Here is a 22,882-nt window from a genome sequence, read left to right as displayed (position 1 = left end):
GCATGGAACGTTTTTCCATTTCTTTGTGTCTTCTTCAATTTCTTTCATGAGTATTTTATAGTTTTCTGAGTACAGATCCTTTGCCTCTTTGGTTAAATTTATTCCTAGATATCTTATGGTTTTGGGTGCAATTGTGAATGGGATTGACTCCTTGATTTGTCTCTCTTCTGTCTTGTTGTTGGTGTATAGGAATGCCACTGATTTCTGTGCATTGATTTTATATCCTGCTACTTGACTGAATTCCTGTATGAGTTCTAGCAGTTTTGGGGTGGAGTCTTTTGGGTTTTCCACATAAAGTATCATATCATCTGCAAAGAGTGAGAGTTTGACTTCCTCTTTGCCGATTTGGATGCCTTTGATTTCTTTTTGTTGTCTGATTGCTGTGGCTAGGACTTCAAATACTATGTTGAATAGCAGTGGTGAGAGTGGACATCCCTGCCGCGTTCCTGACCTTAGGGGAAAAGCTCTCAGCTTTTCCCCATTGAGAATGATATTCGCTGTAGGTTTTTCATAGATGGCTTTTATGATATTGAGGTATGTACCCTGTATCCCTATACTCTGAAGAGTTTTGATCAAGAAAGGATGCTGTACTTTGTCAAATGCTGTTTCTGCATCTATTGAGAGGATCATATGATTCTTGTTCTTTCTTTTGTTAATGTATTGTATCACGTTGATTGATTTGCGGATGTTGAACCAACCTTGCAGCCCAGGGATAAATCCCACTTGGTCGTGGTGAATAATCCTTTTAATGTAATGTTGGATCCTATTGGCTAGTATTTTGGTGAGAATTTTTGCATCCATGTTCATCAAGGATATTGGTCTGTAATTCTCCTTTTTGATGGGATCTTTGTCTGGTTTTGGGATCAAGGTAATGGTGGCCTCATAAAATGAATTTGGAAGTTTTCCTTCCATTTCTATTTTTTGGAACAGTTTCAGGAGAATAGGTATTAATTCTTCTTTAAATGTCTGCTAGAATTCCCCTGGGAAGCCATCTGGCCCTGGGCTTTTGTTTGTTGGGAGATTTTTGATGACTGCTTCAATTTCATTAGTGGTTATAGGTCTGTTCAGGTTTTCTATTTCTTCCTGGTTCAGTTTTGGTAGTTGATACATCTCTAGGAATGCACCCATTTCTTCCAGGTTATCTAATTTGCTGGCATAGAGTTGCTCATAATATGTTCTTATAATTGTTTGTATTTCTTTGGTGTTGGTTGTGATCTCTCCTCTTTCATTCATGATTTTGTTGATTTGGGTCATTTCTCTTTTCTTTTTGATCAGTCTGGCCAGGGGTTTATCAATCTTGTTAATTCTTTCAAAGAACCAGCTCCTAGTTTTGTTGATCTGTTCTACTGTTCTTTTGATTTCTATTTCATTGATTTCTGCTCTGATCTTTATGATTTCTCTTCTCCTGCTGGGTTTAGGCTTTATTTGCTGTTCTTTCTCCAGCTCCTTTAGGTGTAGGGTTAGATTGTGTATTTGAGACCTTTCTTGTTTCTTGAGAAAGGCTTGTATTGCTATATACTTTCCTCTCAGGACTGCCTTTGCTGTATCCCAAAGATTTTGGACAGTTGTGTTTTCATTTTCATTGGTTTCCATGAATTTTTTTAATTCTTCTTTAATTTCCTGGTTGACCCATTCATTCTTTAGTAGGATGCTCTTTAGCCTCCATGTATTTGAGTTGTTTCCGACTTTCCTCTTGTGATTGAGTTCTAGTTTCAAAGCATTGTGGTCTGAAAAATGCAGGGAATGATCCCAATCTTTTGGTACCGGTTTAGACCTGATTTGTGACCTAGGATGTGATCTATTCTGGAGAATGTTCCATGGGCACTAGAGAAGAATGTGTATTCCGTTGCTTTGGGATGGAATGTTCTGAATATGTCTGTGAAGTCCATTTGGTCCAGTGTGTCATTTAAAGTCTTTATTTCCTTGTTGATCTTTTGCTTAGTTGATCTGTCCATTTCAGTCAGGGGGGTGTTAAAGTCCCCCACTATTATTGTATTGTTGTCAATGTGTTTCTTTGCTTTTGTTATTAATTGCCTTATATAATTGGCTGCTCCCATGTTCGGGGCATAGATATTTACAATTGTTAGATCTTCTTGTTGGATAGAACCTTTAAGTAGAATATAGTGTCCTTCCTCATCTCTTATTACAGTCTTTGGTTTAAAATCTAGTTTGTCTGATATAAGGATTGCCACCCCAGCTTTCTTTTGGTGTCCATTAGCATGGTAAATTGTTTTCCACCCCCTCACTTTCAATCTGGGGGTGTCTTTGGGTCTAAAATGAGTCTCTTGCAGACAGGATATGGATGGGTCTTGTTTTTTAATCCAATCTGATAGCCTGTGTCTTTTGATTGGGGCATTGAGCCCATTTACATTCAGGGTAACTATTGAAAGGTATGAATTTAGTGCCATTGTATTGCCTGTAAGGTGACTGTTACTGTGTGTTGTCTGTGTTCCTTTCTGATCTTTGCTGCTTTTAGGCTCTCTCTGCTTAGAGGACCCCTTTCAATATTTCTTGGAGGGCTGGTTTCATGTTTGCAAATTCCTTTAGTTTTTGTTTGTTCTGGAAGCTTTTTATCTCTCCTTCTATTTTCAATGACAGCCTAGCTGGATATAGTATTCTTGGCTGCATATTTTTCTCGTTTAGTGCTCTGAAGATATCTTGCCAGTCCTTTCTGGCCTGCCAGGTCTCTGTGGATAGGTCTGTTGCCAATCTAATATTTTTACCATTGTAGGTTACATATCTCTTCTCCCGAGCTGCTTTCAGGATTTTCTCTTTGTCTCTGAGACTCGTAAGTTTTACTATTAGATGTTGGGGTGTTGACCTATTTTTATTGATTTTGAGAGGGGTTCTCTGTGCCTCCTGGATTTTGATGCCTGTTTCCTTCCTCACATTAGGGAAGTTCTCTGCTATTATTTGCTCCAATATACCTTCTGCCCCCCTCTCTCTCTCTTCTTCTTCTGGGATCCCAATTATTCTAATGTTGTTTCGTCTTATCGAATCACTTATCTCTCGAATTCTGCCCTCGTGATCCTGTAGTTGTTTCTCCCTCTTTTTCTCAGCCTCTTTACTTTCCATCATTTGGTCTTCTATATCACTGATTCTCTCTTCTGCCTCATTTATCCTAGCAGTTAGTGCCCCCATTTTTGATTGCACCTCATCAATAGCCTTTTTGATTTCGACTTGGTTAGATTTTAGTTCTTTTATTTCTCCAGAAAGGGTTTCGCTAATAACTTCCACGCTTTCTTCAAGCCCAGCTAGTATCTTTAAAGTCATGATTCTGAACTCTAGGTCCGACATTGTACTAATGTCCGTATTGAGTAGGTCCCTGGCTGACGGTACTACCTCTTGTTCTTTTTGCTGAGGTGATTTTTTTCGTCTTGTCATTTTGTCCAGAGGAGAACAGATGAATGAGAGAACAAAATGCTAACAGGTTTACAACGTCCCCAGCAAATATACTGTATACAAATCAGAAAAGACCTGAAACCAGGGGAAAAGAAAGGGAAAGAAAGAAAAAAGAAAGAGAAAAAAAAAAGATAAAAACAAAACAGAACAATACAAAAAAAGCAGAATGTGATCAAATATGATCAGGCTAGTGCATAGATCAGTGCCACACACTAGATTTTGGGCGTATTTTGGTCTGTTAGAAAAAAGTGCCTCCTAAAATTTTAAAGGAAGAAAGACATATATGTACAAAATAAGGGTTGATACAATGAAGGGATAGAAGATGACTGTAAAGATGAAAATTATAATAGATTTTATAAAAGGACTTGATAAGATAAGAAGTTGTTTGAAAAAAGAAAGAAGATTTAAAAAAAAAAGAAAGAAAGAAAAAAGGGAGAGAATGTGATCAGGCAGGAGACTAGAACAGAGCCATACACTAGTGATTTAGGGTATATTTTTATCTGTTAGAAGAAACTGTATCTCAAAATTTTAAAGAGAGAACAACTTATATATATATGCCAAAAATAAGGGTAACTACTATGAAGGGATAAAATATGACTCTAAAAATGAAAAATAAAAAATGTTTTTTTTTTTAAAAGAGATTGTTAAGATGTTGGTTGAAAAAGGGAAAAAGAAAAAGAAACAGTTAACAAAAATTAACTTTGATGAACTAATGAATCATGGTAAAAAAAAAAGCCATGAATTCTATGTGCAGTATTCCCCTAGCGCTGGAGTTCTCCCGTTCTCCTTGATCAGTAAACTTGGTCTTGGCTTGCTGGCTGTTCATGCTGATCTTCTGGGGGAGGGGCCTGTTGCTGTGGTTTCCAAATGTCTTTGCCGGAGGCTGAATTGCCCCGCCCTTGTCGGTCTGGGCTAAGCAAGCTGCCCAGGTTTGATCTCAGGAGCTTTTGTTCCTTGCAAGCTCTCTGTACAGCCTTGGAGGACCAGGGCAAAAATGGTGGCCTCCCAATCTCCACCCGGAGGAGCTGAGAACTCAGGGCCCCGCTCCTCAGTGCGCCCCCAGAGAAAAGCAGTCACTCCCTTGTCCCTGGTCTCCGGCCGCACTCCGTGCTCACCCGGCCTGTGACCCAGCGTTTGTATCTGTGGCACCCGACCCCGTGTGGAGTCTCCAAACCCAGCAGATCCCTGCGGTGCGTTCCCGCGCCGCTCCTCCCCGGGAAGGAAGAGGAGTCTCCCCGGATCTGCCGCCTGTTGGGTCCCTGCTGTGGATCACAGTTTATGGCAACCCCAAGCTGAGAGCCCGCGCCTCAGCTCTGTCTCTGCAGCTGGCTTCCCCGCTCCGATACCTGGGAGCTCTGGTGCACTCAGGCTCCCCCGGTCTTTCTGTGACCCCAAGGGTCCTGCGACCCCACTGTCCCATGAGGGTTCCACCCCCGCTTAGCCACTGGAGCGACATCCCTCAGCGGAGCCGACTTCTAAAAGGTCCAATTTTGTGCTCCGGGCTCTAGCACTTGCCAGAAGCGGCCGGCGGAGGCCCCTCCCCCGCCGTCTATCCTCCCGAATATCGCCTCGGATTCACTTCTCCGCACGTCCTACCTTCCAGAAAGTGGTCGCTTCTCTGTTCAGAGAGTTGTTGCTACTCTCCTCTTTGATCTCCTGTTGAGTTTGTAGGTGTTCAGAATGGTTTGATCCCTATTCAGCTGAATTCCTGAGACCAGAAGAAATCTAGGTCTCCTACTCCTCCGCCATCTTGCTCCGCCCCCCTAGAGAGGTCTTAATAGTTTTCTAAGCTTTTTATTTTTTAGGTGAAAGCCCTTTGAAAAGTGCAAGTTATCGTTGGAAGAATTAGAACATTTGTCTATATAACACTCATATATAGCTGCTCTTTGATCTATTTACAAAGAATTTTCCTGACCTCTCTATATTCTCTGCTGGGATATATCCTTATTTGGAAAGCCATTTCTTGCCTTAAATTTAGCTTCAGGTAAAAAATAAGATCAGATCTGCCTCTCAGGGAACAACTGGCAATGTGTGAAGACAGTTTAGATTGTCAAAACTGATGGGGGAGGGTTGCTAGCATCTAGTGAGTAGAGGCAAGGGATGCTGCTAACCATCCTATAATGTATGGGACAGTATCGCCCCCAAACAATTATCTGGACCCAAATGTAATTTTGCTGAGGTTGAGAAATCCTGTTTTAGAATTATAAAATTGCCAAACCTATTTTGAAAGTACTTTTTAATAGGTTAGTTATTGTTGTTGTTGTTTTTAATCCTGCTTAGAACAAGTAAAAAAAAAAAAAAAGATAAATAGAATGTATTTTTATTCTAACCTCCTTTTGTTTTAAGGTAATACCTGGACTAGTTCTGAGTTGTTCTAAACTGCTCTCTGACTGTAATATGGTCCATCTATGCAAATGGACATATTTTATTTCTATCACTTGTCTCTCAAATAGATCTCTATAGCAATTTGCATTTTTGTAGAAAGTGTATAGGATGAAGGGTGTAACTGCAACTTGTCCTAAGGAAAAGCTCCAGGACTAGATATATAGGTAGGCAAGCAGAACTAGAGAAGGACAATTCAGACTAATAATTAAGTATTTTACTGAATATATGGGCCTGGGCATTAACCTGCCCTCTTAGGGAGAAAGGGAACATTTGTGACATTAGAATCTCAGTCACATTTAAGGAGCTTGGTGGAGGTTGACAAATCCATGGAGTCTAAGAAGTAAGAGGAAGATGAGTAGAGAATAATATTCTGGAAGCCAGTGGAAGATTTTGAGAAAAAGGGAATAGTCAATGAGAAATGTTACTGAGAAATGAAGTAATCTATCCATTGGCTTTCTTTCAAACTGGATAAAATCAGGATGCTGTTCCTTATGGCATAATCTCTCTCCCTCTAAATTTGCAGATTTTAGGAAAGAAGCTTTGTCTTCAAATCTGAGACTACCAAAAGCAGATGGTAAGAACTTTATATATATATAAAATATATATATAAAATATATATACACTTTTTATACACTATTTATATATATTTTATATATTGTATATATATATGAAAGCATTCCCTATAAAAGAGTTATTTTTTAGGATCATTGCCAGGTGCCAGTGGATTCCTAGTCAATTTTTCCCACTCCAGCCAGAGTAATATTTTTTTCAAAAAAGTAATCTGATCATGTTATGTCTCCCTATTTATAACTCTTTAAACATTTTCCATTGCTGTTAGATAAAGATCAAAATCCTACATGTCCTAGTCCTCTAGCACAATTTTGTACCATTACCCTTATTTTCTATAATTTCAGATACGTTGGCTTTCTTTCATTTCCTTAGATCTCTCTTTTCCTCCCACCAGAAAGCTTTTGCATATTTTATTTCCTGGAATATTTTTCCCTGACCCTCTTTGCCTAGTTAATGTTTACTCATCTTTCAGATGCGTGTCAGGTTCCTCTAGGGAGCCTATCATTATCTGCTAGTCTAGGTCAGCTTCCTTTGTTATAAGCTTTCATTAAACCGTGTCTCATTCATAGCATTTATTTCATATTATAAGTACCCATTCATATTTTTTAAATGATACTAGAAATGCTCAGTATTTTTACCGTATAAAGTAACAAAAATAAGGGCATCTGGCTAGCTCAGTCAGTAGAGCATGTGACTCTTGATCTCAGAGTCAGGAGTTCAAGTCCCATGTTGGGTATAGAGCTTACTTAGAAAAAAATAAAGTAATAAAAATATTAAATAACTTAAGTCATCTTAATTCATTAATATCAAAATAATATAATTTTTCATTAAAAATTTTTTATTTGAGTATAGTGAACATACAATGTTATATTTGCTTCAGGTGTACAACATAGTGATTCAACTTTATACATTATGCCATGCTCACCACAAATGTAACTACCATCGGTCACCATACAAAGCGATTACAATATCATTGACTATATTCCCTACACTGTGCCATGACATATTCATTACATAACTGGAAGCCTGTCTCTCCTACTCCCCTTCACCCATTTTGCCCATCCTACCCCCCCTTCTCTCTGGACATTATCAGTTTGTTCTCTATATTGATAGGTCTGATTCTGCTTTTTTTTTTTTTAAGATTTTATTTATTTATTTGACAGAGAGAGAGAGCACAAGCAGGGGGAACAGCAGAGGGAAAGGGAGAAGCATGTTCCCCGCTGAGCAAGGAACTCTACACGGGGCTCGATCCCAGGACCCTGGGATCATGACCCGAGCTTAAGGCAGATGCTTAACCAAGTGAGCCACTCAGGCACCCCCTGATTCTGCTTTTTGTTTGTTTTTTTATTTGTTTTGTTTTTGAGCTTCAACATATGAGTACAATCATATGGTATTTGTTTTTCTCAGTCTGACGTATTTCACTTAGCATAATACCCTTTAGGTCCATCCATGTTGGCAAAATAGCAAAAAAAAAAAAAAAAAATCAACAAACAACAAAACTCATTCTTTTTCATGGCTGTGTCATATTCCACAATATACTACATCTTTATTCATTCACCTACTAATGGACACTTGAGATACTTCCATATCTTGGCTTTTTTTTTTTTAAAGATTTTATTTGTTTATTAGACAGAGACACAGCGAGAGAGGGAACACAGCAGGGGGCATGGGAGAGAGAGAAGCAGGTTTCCCAGTGAGGAAGGAGCCCGATGTGGGGCTCGATCCCAGGACCCTGGGATGACCTGAGTCGAAGGCAGATGTTTAATGACTGAGCCACCCAGGCGCCCCGGCTGTTAGTTTTAAATAGAAAATATTTTACTTTTTTTCTACAGAGATTTTAGTTAAATATATATACTTAATTTGATTGTTCACCTATAATGGACTTCGGACAAAATATTTTGCACTTTTTAAAACAATAGTATCTTGTATATATTTATTTATCTTTGTAGAGATTAAAGAAGCTGCTCGTATCTTGTCAAGTGTTGATAATGGCAAGATTGGTATACCTAACTTGGAACGTGCCCTGGAAAGTTTGAATGTTAATTTGACTGAGGAGGACATCAGTGAAGCCCTTAAATGTTGTGACATCAGTGGTGAGCATTTTTTTGGTTTGAAATTCTTTTCATTTTTCCCTGTTTATGAGAAATAGTCTTAAAGCATATATATGTGGGTAAAATGCTAAGGGTAGTCACACTGGAGACTTAGGTTGATACAAATTAGAGCCAAAATAGTCTTCTAATTTAAATATTTATTGACCATATCTATCTGTTCATACTTATCTGGATATGTATGCTTGTTTAGATAATTACCATTCATTTCTTATAAGCATGGGTGGGAAAATACCATTGTGTTAAAACAGACATGATACCAGCTGCTTCATTTTGATATGCAGTCTTTCTTCAGAGGGGATCTACCTTCATCTGTCCTTTTATAGTACTTGTCTCATTCTGTTTTTTAACCAGAGGAAATACCCAAAGTTTCACTACATTTTAGAAGAACAGTTATTTATTTTTGGTCATTGTTTCCAAGTGGGCATATATTTATCTGTGTTTTCCATTTTTAACTTCATGTAATATGTACTTGATCTCCTTTCCTATTATATATTCACTCTTAAGTGTCAAATCATGTGGGAATACTTTTAGAAGCCGATGAGTTTCACTGGTTTTAGGTGGCTTTTTATTTGGGGCTTATCTTAACCAGCTTGTTTTTTCTATGGGAATCCCATGAGTCTGGATTTAAGAATACCTCCCCAGCACAGTTTGGTTATTGCCTTTGCCAGGTACCCTAGATTATTATTGACCTCAGTCAATTTATATGTTTTGACCTGGGGTTTCTCATATCATGAGAGCAGCATAAATTTAGACTCCAAACCCACAAGAGATGCAAGAGATTCTTCACAGGAGATTTTTTTTCCCCACTGCCTCTCAGAATTAGGAAGATTTAGGTCTCCTTGTTGTTTACCTGCGGCTGTGAATACAGTGTTTTAATCTCCCTTTCACTGGATTGAACTTCTTTAAGCATCCCAGTTTTTTTTTTTTTATTAACATATAATGTATTATTTGTTTCAGGGGTACAGGTCTGTGACTCATCAGTCTTATGCAATTCACAGCACTCACCATACTACCCACCCTCCCCAATGTCCATCATCCAGCCACCCCATCCCTCTCACCCCCCTCCACTCCAGCAACTCTCGGTTTGTTTCCTGAGACTAAGAGTCTCTTATGGTTTGTCTCCCTCTCCGGTTTTGTCTTGTTTCATTTTTCCCTCCCTTCCCTATGATCCTCTGACTTGTTTCTCAAATTCCCCATATCAGTGAGATCATATGATAATTGTCTTTCTCTGATTGACTTATTTCGCTTAGCATAATACCCTCCAGTTCCATCCACGTCATTGCAAATGGCAAGATTTCAATTTTTTTGATGGCTGCATAATATTCCATTGTATATATATACACCACATCTTCTTTATGCATTCATCTGTTGATGGACATCTTGGCTCTTTCCATAGTTTGGCTACTGTGGACATTGCTGCTATAGATTTCAGGGTATATATGCCCCTTTGGATCACTACATTTTATCTTTGGGGTAAATACCCAGTAGTGTAATTGCTGGGTCATAGGTAGCTCTATTTTCAACTTTTTGAGGAACTTCCATACTGTTTTCCAGAGTGGCTGCATCAGCTTGCATTCCCACCAACAGTGTAGGAGGGTTCCCCTTTCTCCACGTCCCTGCCAACATCTGTCGTTTCCTGACTTGTTAATTTTAGCCATTCTGACGGGTGTGAGGTGGTATCTCATTGAGGTTTTGATTTGGATTTCCCTGATGCCGAGCGATGTTGAGCACTTTTTCATGTGTCTGTTGGCCATTTGGAAGTCTTCTTTGGAAAAATGTCTGTTCATGTCTTCTGCCCATTTCTTGATTGGATCATTTGTTCTTTGGGTGTTGAGTTTGGTAAGTTTTTAATAGATTTTGGATACTAGCCCTTTATCTGATATGTCATTTGCAAATATTTTCTCCCATTCTGTCGGTTGTCTTTTGGTTTTGTGGACTGTTTCTTTTGCTGTGCAAAAGCTTCTTACCTTGATGAAGTCCCAATAGTTCATTTTTGCCCTTGCTTCCCTTACCTTTGGTGATGTTTCTAGGAAGAAGTTGCTGCGGCTGAGGTCGAAGAGGTTGCTGCCTGTGTTCTCCTCTAGGATTTTGATGGACTCCTGTCTCACATTTAGGTCTTTCAACCATTTGGAGTCTATTTTTGTGTGTGGTGTAAGGAAATGGTCCAGTTTCATTCTTCTGCATGTGGCTGTCCAATTTGCCCAACACCATTTGTTGAAGAGACTGTGTTTTTTTCATTGGACATTCTTTCCTGCTTTGTCAAAGATGAGTTGACCATAGAGTTGAGGGTCCATTTCTGGGCTCTCTATTCTGTTCCATTGATCTATGTGTCTGTTTTTGTGCCAGTACCATACTGTCTTGATGATGACAGCTTTGTAATAGAGCTGGAAGTCCAGAATTGTGATGCCGCCAGCTTTGCTTTTCTTTTTCGATATTCCTCTGGCTATTCGGAGTCTTTTCTGGTTCCATACAAATTTTAGGATTATTTGTTCCATTTCTTTGAAAAAGTTGTTGGTATTTTGAGGGGGATTGCATTGAATGTGTAGATTGCTCTAGGTAGCATTGACATCTTCACAATATTTGTTCTTCCAATCCATGAGCATGAAATAGTGTTTTTCCATTTCTTTGTGTCTTCCTCAATTTCTTTCATGAGTATTTTATAGTTTTCTGAGTACAGATCCTTTGCCTCTTTGGTTAGATTTATTCCTAGTTATCTTATGGTTTTGGGTGCAGTTGTAAATGGGATCGACTCCTTAATTTCTCTTTCTTCTGTCTTGTTGTTGGTATATAGAAATGCAACTGATTTCTGTGCATTGATTTTATATCCTGCCCCTTTACTGAATTCCTGTTTGAGTTCTAGCAGTTTTGGGGTGGAGTCTGTTGGGTTTTCCACATAAAGTATATCATCTGCAAAAAGTGAGAGTTTTACTTCTTCTTTGCTGATTCGGATGACTTTTATTTCTTTTTGTTGTTTGAATACTGAGGCTAGGGCTTCTAGTACTATGTTGAACAGCAGTGGTGACAGTGGACATCCCTGCTGTGTTCCTGACTGTAGGGGGAAAGCTCTCAGTTTTTCCCCATTGAGTATGATATTCGCTGTGGGTTTTTCATAGATGGCTCTTATGATATTGAGGTATGTACTCTCTATCCTTACACTGTGAAGAGTTTTAATCAAGAAAGGATGCTGTACTTTGCCAAATGCTTTTTCTGCATCTATTGAGAGGATCATCGGTTCTTTTTTTTTAATAATTTTTTATTGTTATGTTAATCACCATACATTACATCATTAGTTTTTGATGTAGTGTTCCATGATTCATTGTTTGTACATAACACCCAGTGCTCCACGCAGAATGTGCCCTCTTTAATACCCATCACCAGGCTAACCCATCCCCCCACCCCCCTCCCCTCTCGAACCCTCAGTTTGTTTTTCAGAGTCCATCGTCTCTAGTGGTTTGTCTCCCCCTCCGACTTACTCCCCTTCATTCTTCCCCTCCTGCTATCTTCTTCTTTTTTTTCTTAACATATATTGCATTATTTGTTTCAGAAGTACAGATCCGTGATTCATCAGTCTTGTACAATTCACAGTGCTCACCATAGCACATACCCTACCCAATGTCTATCACCCAGCCACCCCATCCCTCCCACCCCCAACCACTCCAGTAACACTCAGTTTGTTTCCTAAGATTAAGAATTCCTCATATCAGTGAGGTCATATGATACATGTCTTTCTCTGATTGATTTATTTCACTCAGCATAACACCCTCCAGTTCCATCCATGTCGTTGCAAATGGCAAGATCTCATTCCTTTTGATGGCTGAGGATCATAGGTTCTTGTTCTTTCTTTTATTAATGTGTTGTATCACATTGATTGATTTGCAAAGCATCCCAGTTTTATTTGGTATCTAAATTCAAACTCTCCATGTAGCATGGACCCAAGTTTTCTTTTATGAATATGCATGAGCATTTAAATCAAGCACCTTGCCACTTTGGGTTCTGATATGTATCCCCAAATAGCTGTAGGCTCACTCTTTTCTACTCTTGATCTCTGTGCCCACTTAACTTATTATTATTTACTTTTCCTATAACTTAGTCATGCATTTATAGAATATTGTAGTTCATACAGCATCTCTAGGGATTTGTAGCGTGATGATTTCTGTGCTATCCAGCTTGCCATTTTGTTGTAAGTTAAAGTCTCCTTAATGTAGTTGATAGCTGTATATTTTCTGCTGTGGTAACATTACTGTGTCTTACTTCAAGTGTGTGTGTGTCCTAATAGTTAACCTCTGGCCTGAGGCTACGTCAGTTCAATACCACATCCTCTAGCACTTTCTGGCTTTTGTGACTTAGACAAGTTATTTAATTTCTCTTTGCTTTCATCTTTTAAAGATATCAAGCATACCCATGTTATAGAATTATTGTAAAGATTTTGGTTAATAAATGTAAAGCATCATAAAAGGATCCTTAGTATGTATAAGGAACTGAAAAGTTATGTAAGTTTTTTTCTTTTTTTTATGTTCAATTAGACAACATATAGTAGAACTAAAAAAAAATTAGCTATTGAGATCATTAACTGTTCAATGGATAGTTTCTAAAAGTATGAAAAATTATATTGAAACAGTTTCAGTCATTTGAGATAGAAAATAAGGTAGAATGGAATTTTAGGTGTTTTAAGTTAGAACATTTATTTTATGTACAAATTCACAGTATCAGGTTTTTAATGTCAGCATGCTTGATTTTGACTTTACAGATAATAAGGAGGTGAATTTAAAAGATTTCTTTGAAAGAATTAAAGAAAGTCCACACTTCAAAGAGTCCATAGGTAAGTGAATACTACTAGTTCAAAGAAAAATGCCTGTAAAATAAAGATATGAAATCATATTAAAAAATCAATATCTGTATTTCAAGTTTTTACTCTGTAGTCTCAATAGTTTTAAAAAGGATTTTAAGCAGCTTATAAAGTAGAAATAATATAGCAATATAAAATGGGGAAATGGGACAAAGTTTTAATGGAGGGAAAAGAAATAAAACAGAGTTGAAGAAGATACATAGTAAACACCTTTGCTGTGATTACAAAGTCCTTCTTCAAGAGGAGGTAAGTTTTTCTTCATTCAAGGGGTTCTGGATCTATGAAGGAAATCCAGTCTGGAAATCGAGTGAGGGATCACTACTCTCTGTTGTGTCATCTCAGGTTAGGCCTCTGGAGTTTTCAGGTCTCCTCAGCTGGACTGCCCATCTATTTCATTTATGGAAATCTTAACTTCAACTAATCGGTTTCTCTAAATCCTCGTGGTATTGATCCCCATATCATTCTTATTGCCATATCATCTCTGTTGCCTAACCACATCATTTTGCCCCTGCTGTATAAAGACTGTTGCTTGGTCTTTGTCCCCGAAGTTCCTCTTGTCCTCCTTAAAATTAGGGAGGTATTGAAATTTCAATACCGACATCTTTTCCTAACCCCTACATCTACAGGGAACACCTACAAAGAACTCTCCACAGATGCAGACACACCTGTCATAATGTATTTCACAATGCTTTGGTGAAACAAATGTCTTTTCTTTTTTATATTTTAATATCTCTAAAATTAGAACACCTTTATTATTGATGGCATTATTTATTAGATGTACATTTTTATTGAGATATTCACATACCGTAAAATCCATCCTTTTTAATTGTACAGTTCAGTGGGTTTTGGCATATTCACAAAGTTGTGCAACCAGCACACTCTAATTCTGGGACATTTTCATTGCCTCGAAAAGAACCCTGTAGGCTTTAGTAGTTATTTCCACCTCTCCCTGGCCACTGACAACCACTAATCTACTTTCTGTCTATATTGATTTGCCTATTATGAATGTTTCATATAACTGGAATCCTATTACATGTGACTTTTGTGTCTGAGTTCTTTCATTTAGCATACTGTTTTCAAGATTCATTTGTATTATAGCATAAATGAGTACTTCATTCCTTTTTGTGGTGGAATAATACTCTATTATATGATTATACCACATTTTCTTTAGCCATTTATCAGTTCATAGACATTTGGGTTGTTTCCATTTTTGGGCTATTATCAATAATACTGCTATGAATATTTGTATACTTTTTTTGAGTACAGGTTTTTGTGTGGACGTATATTTTCATTTCTCTTGGGTATATACCTGGGAATGGAATTGCTGAGTCATATGATAACTTTATGTTCAACTTAAGGAACTGCTGGAGTGTTTTCCGAAGCAGCTGCCCCATTTTACATTCTCACAAGCAATGTACATTTCTTTATATCCTTGTCAACACTTGTTATTGTCTTTTTTATTATAGACTAGTCTAACAAGGATCTCACCATGATTTTGTTTCGCATTTACTTGGTGGCTAATGATGTTGAACATCTTTTCATGTGTTTGTTGGTGTATCTTCTTTGGAGACATGTATCCTTTGCTTATTTTAAAATTGAGTTATTTGTCAAGTTGTAAGAGTTGATATATTCTGGATACTACACCTTTATCAGAGACATGATTTGCAAATCTTTTCTTCCATTTCAAGGGTCTTTTTTCTTTCTTGATGGTGTCCTTTGAAGCAATCACCATACATTACATCATTAGTTTTTGATGTAGTGTTCCATGATTCATTGTTTGCGTATAACACTCAGTGCTCCATTCAGTATGTGCCCTCTTTAATACCCATCACCAGGCTAACCCATCCCCCCCACCCTTTCAACTTTTTGGGGAACCTCCATACTGTTTTCCAGAGTGGCTGTACCAGCTTGCATTCCCACCAATAGTGTAGGAGGGTTCCCCTTTCTCCCCATCCCCGCCAACATCTGTCGTTTCCTGACTTGTTAATTTTAGCCATTCCGACTAGTGTGAGGTGGTATCTCATTGAGGTTTTGATTTGGATTCCCCTGATGCTGAGCGATGTTGAGCACTTTTTCATGCGTTTGTTGGCCATTTGGATGTCTTCTTTGGAAAAATGTCTGTTCATGTCTTCTGCCCATTTCTTGATTGGATCATTTGTTCTTTGGGCGTTGAGTTTGATAAGTTCTTTATACATTTTGGATACTAGCCCTTTATCTGATATGTCATTTGCAAATATCTTCTCCCATTCTGTCGGTTGTCTTTTGGTTTTGTGGACTGTTTCTTTTGCTGTGCAAAAGCTTTTTATCTTGATGAAGTCCCAAAAGTTCATTTTTGCCCTGGCTTCCTGTACCTTTGGTGATGTTTCTAGGAAGAACTTCCTGCGGCTGAGGTCGAAGAGGTTGCTACCTGTGTTCTCCTTTAGGATTTGGATGGACTCCTGTCTCACGTTTAGGTCTTTCAACCATTTGGAGACTATTTTTGTGTGTGGTGTAAGGAAATGGTCCAGTTTCATTCTTCTGCATGTGGCTGTCCAATTTTTCCAACACCAATTGTTGAAGAGACTGTCATTTTTCCACTGGACATTCTTTCCTGCTTTGTCAAAGATAAGTTGACCACAGAGTTGAGGGTCCATTTCTGGGCTCTCGATTCTGTTCCATTGATCTATGTGTCTGTTTTTGTGCCAGTACCATACTGTCTTGATGAGGACAGCTTTGTAATAGAGCTGGAAGTCCGGGATTGTGATGCCACCAGCTTTGCTTTTCTTTTTCAATATTCCTCTGGCTATTCGGGGTCTCTTCTGGTTCCATACAAATTTTAGGATTATTTGTTCCATTTCTTTGAAAAAAGTGGATGGTATTTTGGTGGGGATTGCATTGAATGTGCAGATTGCTCTAGGTAGCATTGACATCTTCACAATGTTGGTTCTTCCAATCCATGAGCATGGAACGTTTTTCCATTTCTTTGTGTCTTCTTCAATTTCTTTCATGAGTATTTTATAGTTTTCTGAGTACAGATCCTTTGCCTCTTTGGTTAGATTTATTCCTAGTTATCTTATGGTTTTGGGTGCAGTTGTAAATGGGATCGACTCCTTAATTTCTCTTTCTTCTGTCTTGTTGTTGGTGTATAGAAATGCCACTGATTTCAGCACAGTTTTTAAGTTGGGTGAAATCCAATTCATATTTTCTTTTGTCACTTCTTTTGATGTCACATCTAAAGATAATCCAAGATCATGAAGATTTATACTAATGTTTTCTTCTAAGAGTTTTATAGTTTTAGCCTTTTAATTTCAGTCTTTGAGTTAATGTTTGTATGTAGTGTGAGATGGGAGTCCACTTTAATTCTTCTGCATGCAGATATTCAGTTATCCCAGCATCATTTGTTGACAAGATTATACTTTCCTCATTAAAGGGTTTTGGCATCCTTGTCAAAAATCAATTGATCGTAAGTGTATGAATTTATTTCTAGACTCTCAATTCCATTCCATTGATTTTTATTTATTCTTATTCCAGTACCACATGGTCATGATTACTACAGCTTTGTGGTAAAGAAATAACTTAAGCAATAATCTTTAACCAGAGCAGGGCATCAGAATTACATGTAAGCTTGATCCACCTGGTTCTACTTCTGGGCTATGATGGAGTAGCTTCTATCAAACCAACCCTCCTGCTGAGAATAACTAGTAATATCTGGACTAAATTAAACAGCATCAACAACCACAACTGTTTGAAGGCATTGGAAAGCAACCAAAGCTGTCAGGGTTTATGGGGCTATAAGATAAATAGAAAGAGCATGACTTGTAGCTGCAACAGCAGCTGCTGCTGCTTCTTCTCTGTTTTGTCTCTGTAACATAACTTTAAGTGAAATAATGCAAATTTTGATGTAAACTCATTTGTAATGCTTCACAGTTATTTCAGAGGCCACATAGGAAGTATTATGTAGCCAAAGGCAGAAAGGTTGACCACTTACATATGTCAACTTGAAAGGCACATTAGTTAAGAGCATGGGTTTTGGAACTATGGTGCTTGAACTTGAATCCTGGCCCCGCCACTTACTAGCAACACATTCTTTAGTAAATCACTTAACCTCAGTTTCTTCATCTGAAAAACAGGGATAATAATGCCTATCCTGGAATTGTAATAAGGCTTAAATATGTAAAGTAGAAGTACTTAGAACAGTCTGTAGCACTTAGTAAGTTTTCAGTAATGCTAGCTATTATAATACATAATGGTTTTTAAAACTATACTGGTAGTTTCATGTAAAATTCTTTTATGTTGGCGCACTGGGTGACTCAGTCAGTGGGACATCTGCCTTCAGCTCGGGTGATGATCCCGGGGTCCTGGGATCAAGCCCTGCATTGGGATCCCTGCTCAGTGGGGAGCCTGCTTCTCCCTCTCCCTTTGCCTCATCCCTCCCCGCCCCAGCTCTCTTGCGCATGCACTCTCTCGCACTCTCTCTCAAATAAAATCTTTAGAAAAAAAAAACAAAATAAAATTCTTTTATGCAACCCAAGCTTTTTAAGTGAAAGTGAATAATATACTCTTATTTCTGCTGTTGAAATATTTGTTTTTGCTCTTTTTTTGCAGCTACACAGCTACTCTTAGCTACTACCCAAATTCTCCAGAATGATCTAATTGATGCCTCTGAACTCAAAGCATTATTGATGAACAATGACTTTTATGCAGCTAATGTTTTACTTAATGAAGTATTAAGACATGAACCTGAACCTGGTGAGTAGTTTGAATGCATCTGTGTTATAAAGGCCATCATCTACCAGTGGGGGTGGGAGATGTATGGATGGGATACACAGCAATGGAAGGCATCCTATGGGAGCTGCAGTGGGATGACTGGGGAACATCACTGCTGCCCTGGTGTGCCAAGCCTGGGCCCTGTGAAACCAAACAGACGGGTAAGTCAGGGCCTACTTTATACCTGTAGGTGGCAGTACTTGGGACATGAGGTTACTTTGAACTGACTGGCATGGATGGTACTCAGTCAGAATGCCATGCACAGAATACAAGAGTCCTTGAGGCCCTTTGCCAGGTATCAGCCCTTTGGAAGGTAAACTATGCTGATATCCAGGAATACCTCTGGGGGTATTGCACGTGGTGTTGGCTCAGGGACACAGATATTTATAAATGTACAAAATAATTTCATTATTTTAATGACTGATATTGTTGAATATTATCTTTGCTCTATTTTCAAAAGAGATGGAGAGTAGTCTTTATTTTTCTATTCTCTGTAAGAGATTCCTCAGATGTTAAGTAGAACCCACAGGTGAAGCCTAATGGGCCTAGAGATTTATTTATGGGAAAGTTCTGGATTATTGTTTTAATTTCTTAAATTGTATGGGATTACAAAGAAAATATTATATTTTCTTGTTAATATTGGCAGGCTCTATTTTTATAGGAATTTGTCCATTTCATCTGACTTTTTAAATTTACTGGATAAAGTTGTCCTTGACCTCACTTTTTATCTTTTTTGATGTCTGCCTGATCTGTAATAATATCTTCATTTTCATTCTCGGTATTAGTGATTTGGAGCTTTTTTTTTCACTCAGTCTCCACAGAATTTTTCTTTTCCTTTTTGTAAAATTGAGATACAATGGATATAGAATATTTTGTAAGTTTAGGGTATATATTGTGTTGATTTGATACATGTATATTGTAATATGATTATCACCATAGTGTTAGCTAACACCTCTATCACATCACATAATTATAATTTCTTTTTTGTGGTGAGAACATTTAAGGTCTAGTCTCTTAGCAACTTTCAAGTATATAATACAGTATTAGGTCAGCACAGCATTAAATTTCCAGAACTTACTCATCTTCCAACTGCAAATTTGTACCTTTAACAACATCTCCCCAACTCAACGCACTCCCCAAGTTGCTGGTAATGACCATTCTACTCTGTTTCTATGAGACTGGCTTTTTTAGATTCCACTTGGTGATATATACAGTATTTGTCCTTGTCTGGCTTATCTCCTCTAAGCATAATGCCCTCGAGACCTATCCATGTTGTTGCAAATGGCAGAATTTCCTTCTTTCTCATGGTGGAATAATATTCCGTTGTATATGTGTATATATATATATGTGTGTGTATATATATATATATATATATATATATATATATATATATATATGCTACATCTGTTTATTCATCTGTTGATGGACACTTAGGTTGTTTCCATATCTTGGCTTTTGTGAATAATGCTGCAAAATACATGGGAGTGTAGATATCTCTTAAAGATCTTTTTTCATTTCCTTTACACGTATACCCATAAGGGGGATTGATGGATCATATGGTAGTTCTATTTTTAATTTTGGGGCAAGCCTCCATACTGTTATCCATAGTGGCCGCATCAATTTCCATTGCCATCAACAGTGTATGAGGGTTCCCTTTCCCCACATCCATGCAAACCTTCATCTCTTGTCTTCTTGATGATGGCCACTCTAACAGGTGTGAATGATATCTCATTGTTGTTTTGATTTGCATTTCCCTGATGATTAGTGATGTCGAACACCTTTTCATGTACCTGTTCGCCATTTGGATGTCTTCTTTGGAAAAAAATGTCTATTCAGTTACTCTGCCCATTTTTTTCATCATTTTGTTTGCTTGTTTGTTTGTTATTGAACTGTGTGAATTATATATTTTGGATACTAACTATCAGATTTTTGGTTTGCAAATATTTTCTCTCATTCTGTAGGTTGCCTTTCCATTTTGCTGATTTTTTTTTTCTGTACAAAAGCTTTTAAGTTGGATGTAGTCCCACTTGTTGATTTTTGCTTTTGTTGTTTGTGTTTTGGTGTCATGTTCAAAAAATCATTGCCAAGACTGGTGTCTGAAAGCTGCTTCCTTATATTTTCTTCTAGGAATTTTACAATATCAGATCTTACATTTAAGTCTTTAATCCATTTTGAGGTAACTTTTTTGTGAGTGGTATAAGATGGAGCCCTAATTTCATTTTTCTGGATATAGTTATCCAGTTTCCCAACACCATTTATTGAAGAGACAATCCTTTCTCCATTAAATGTTCTTGGCTCCCTTGTCAAATATTAGTTGAGTCTATGTGGGGGTTTATTTCTGGACTCTGGACATTTTTGTTCTTTTTTACCACCCCACAGCCCATGAACATTTAACACCACAGATAAATATTTGCTGATGTACTGTGGCCACAAACCATTGTAATAGCTAAGATTTTTTTCTCCTCCTCTAAGAACTGGTTTTCCTCCTTGAAAGCCTGTTGCTCTCCATGAGAATGTATGTCTTGAAAGTATCTAGAACTTTAATTTCTAGATATACTGCTAAATCCTACTTTCTAGTATTTTACTTAGACTTTAACATTTGTAAGGAATATTGATCTATAGCCTCTTACCCTACCCATGATATGTTTTTGTTTGTTTGTTTGTTTTGGGGTTTTTTTGTAGTTTTGGGGCAAGTAAGAACTACTGAAGGGTTTTATTCAGAGGAGTAACCAGATTTTTTTTTTAAAAGAGAAAGACCTCTTCTTGCTGCATTGCAGAAAATAAATGTAGAGAAATGAGACTAATGGCATAGAGTTTTAACAATGCTGTTGTAATACCACAGGCATTAACTAGCATAGGGATATATTCAAGAAGTATCTGGAAATAATTAAATGGAAATTGGTAATCATATGTATGCAGAAGTTAAGGAAGAAGGAATAGTATAGGCTGACTCCTAGGCTTTTCACTTTTATTATAATTTGACTATTAGCTTCTGACATATTAATTCAGAATCAGTAACTCTTTCAGCCAAACTTTACTTTGCATTACAGAAAATGGCAAGATTACCATTCAAGAATTTTTAACTAAGTTCTGCAATACATTGAGAATTCCTAAAGTCACAGGTAAGTTTTACTTAATATGTATCCACTGCCTATATCGGGAAGGACAGGCAGTGGTTTTCATGTTAAGACAACACAGGAATAGATAGTTAAAACACAGGTAAGTAAGAAACAATATGAAGATAAAACAATACAATATTGGGTTATATAATTTTTGTCCAGATTATATGGCAAAGACTGCTAAGCTTACCCCAAACTCAGAATTGTAGGTAGTTTTACTCTAGTAGTGCTAGAAAATTACTAGATTATATGTTATTCTCTGAGATTATTCTCTAGGTATACCTGACCTAAATTTATTGGAAAGTTATAAATGATTAGAAAATAATTTTTAAAACTTTTGAAAAACCTAGCAAAGTGGATCTTATGCCTGTCTTTTTTGTTTTGAATATATCCTCAGCCACTATCTTGACTACATTGTTTTAGGGCAAATTTATGTTTATTACACTGTAACTTACATATAGTAAAATCACCTGTTTTTAGGCATACAGTTCTTTGAATTCTTGAAAATAATGTCATGTAACCATTACTAAACAGCACATAGAATTTATCACCCCAGACATTCCTTTATGTCTTTGTATAGTCCGTCGCCTCCCTGAAACTTCATTCCTGGTAACCACAGATCTGTTCTTTGATTCTATAAAGTTTTGCCTTTTCTAGAATGTCACATAAATGAAATCATAACATATGAAGCTCATTTGAGTCTGGTTTCTTTCACGTAGCATATTATACTTTATATTCATTAACCTTTTGCATGTAATTTGTTTCATTTTATTGATGAGTATTATTCCATTATATGAATGTACAATTTATCCATTCACCAATTGATAGACTATTGAATTGTTTCTGGGTTTTGGTGATTATGAATGAAGCTTCTAAACATTTACGTACAGGTTTTTGTGTGTATGTATATTTTCATATCTCTTAGTTGAATACCAAGAAGTTGGATTGCTGGGATACACGGTAAGTGTATATTTAAATTGATGGAAACTTCCAAATATGATTTTATGATAGATAACACCCATTTATGATAAAAACTCTCAACAAAGTGGGTATAGAGAGAACATATATCAACATAATGAAGGCCATATATGACAAGGCCACAACTAACATCATACTCAATGGTGAAAAACTGGAAGCTTTTCTTCTAAGATCGGGAACAAGACAAGGATGCCCGTTCTTGTCACTTTTTAGTTTAGTTTTGTTTATTGAAGTACAGTTAACATGCAGTGTTGTATTATTTTAAGGGGTACATCATAGTGATTCAACAATTCTTTGTATTACTTAGTTCTGCTCATGGTAAGTGTAGTTACCATCTGTCACCACAAAATGGTATTACAGTATTATTGACTATTCCCTATGCTATAATTTTTCTCACCACTTTTATTCAGCTTTTATTCATAGTATTAGAAGTCCTACTGAGAACAATTAGACAAAAAAAAAAAAAGAAAAGGCATCCAAATTGGAAAGAAAGAAGTAAAACTGTTACTATTTGCAGATAATATGACATTATATATAGAAAACTCTAAAGGCCCTACCAAAAAAACTTAGAACTAATAAACAAATTCCATAAAGTTGTAGAATATAAAAACAATATAGAAAAACCAGTTGCATTCTATTCACTAATAAACTATCAGAAAAAGAAATTAAGAAAGCTATCCCATTATAATTACACCAAAAAGAATAAATTTAACCAAGGAGGTGAA

At 37.1% G+C, this 22,882-nt stretch overlaps 1 protein-coding gene across 1 annotated transcript in view; it reads left to right on the top strand.

Moving 5' to 3' along the window:
* Positions 1–22,882, top strand: part of LOC114196718 (EF-hand calcium-binding domain-containing protein 13) — a 116,145-nt gene that overhangs the window by 92,152 nt on the left and 1,111 nt on the right. Inside the window, exons 19-23 of the mRNA XM_088027058.1 lie at positions 6,311–6,361; positions 8,307–8,450; positions 13,216–13,287; positions 17,899–18,042; positions 21,111–21,182. Coding sequence (XP_087883184.1) covers positions 6,311–6,361; positions 8,307–8,450; positions 13,216–13,287; positions 17,899–18,042; positions 21,111–21,182 — 483 coding nt within the window. The remainder of the gene's footprint in view (positions 1–6,310; positions 6,362–8,306; positions 8,451–13,215; positions 13,288–17,898; positions 18,043–21,110; positions 21,183–22,882) is intronic.

Source organism: Eumetopias jubatus, unplaced genomic scaffold (assembly GCF_037043125.1).
Source record: "Eumetopias jubatus isolate StellerSeaLion01/CBP00866 unplaced genomic scaffold, mEumJub1_p1.0 scaffold_10, whole genome shotgun sequence".
Classification (NCBI taxonomy): domain Eukaryota; kingdom Metazoa; phylum Chordata; class Mammalia; order Carnivora; family Otariidae; genus Eumetopias; species Eumetopias jubatus.
Note: the sequence above shows the minus strand (reverse complement) of the source record. Positions and strands in the feature narration are given on the sequence as shown.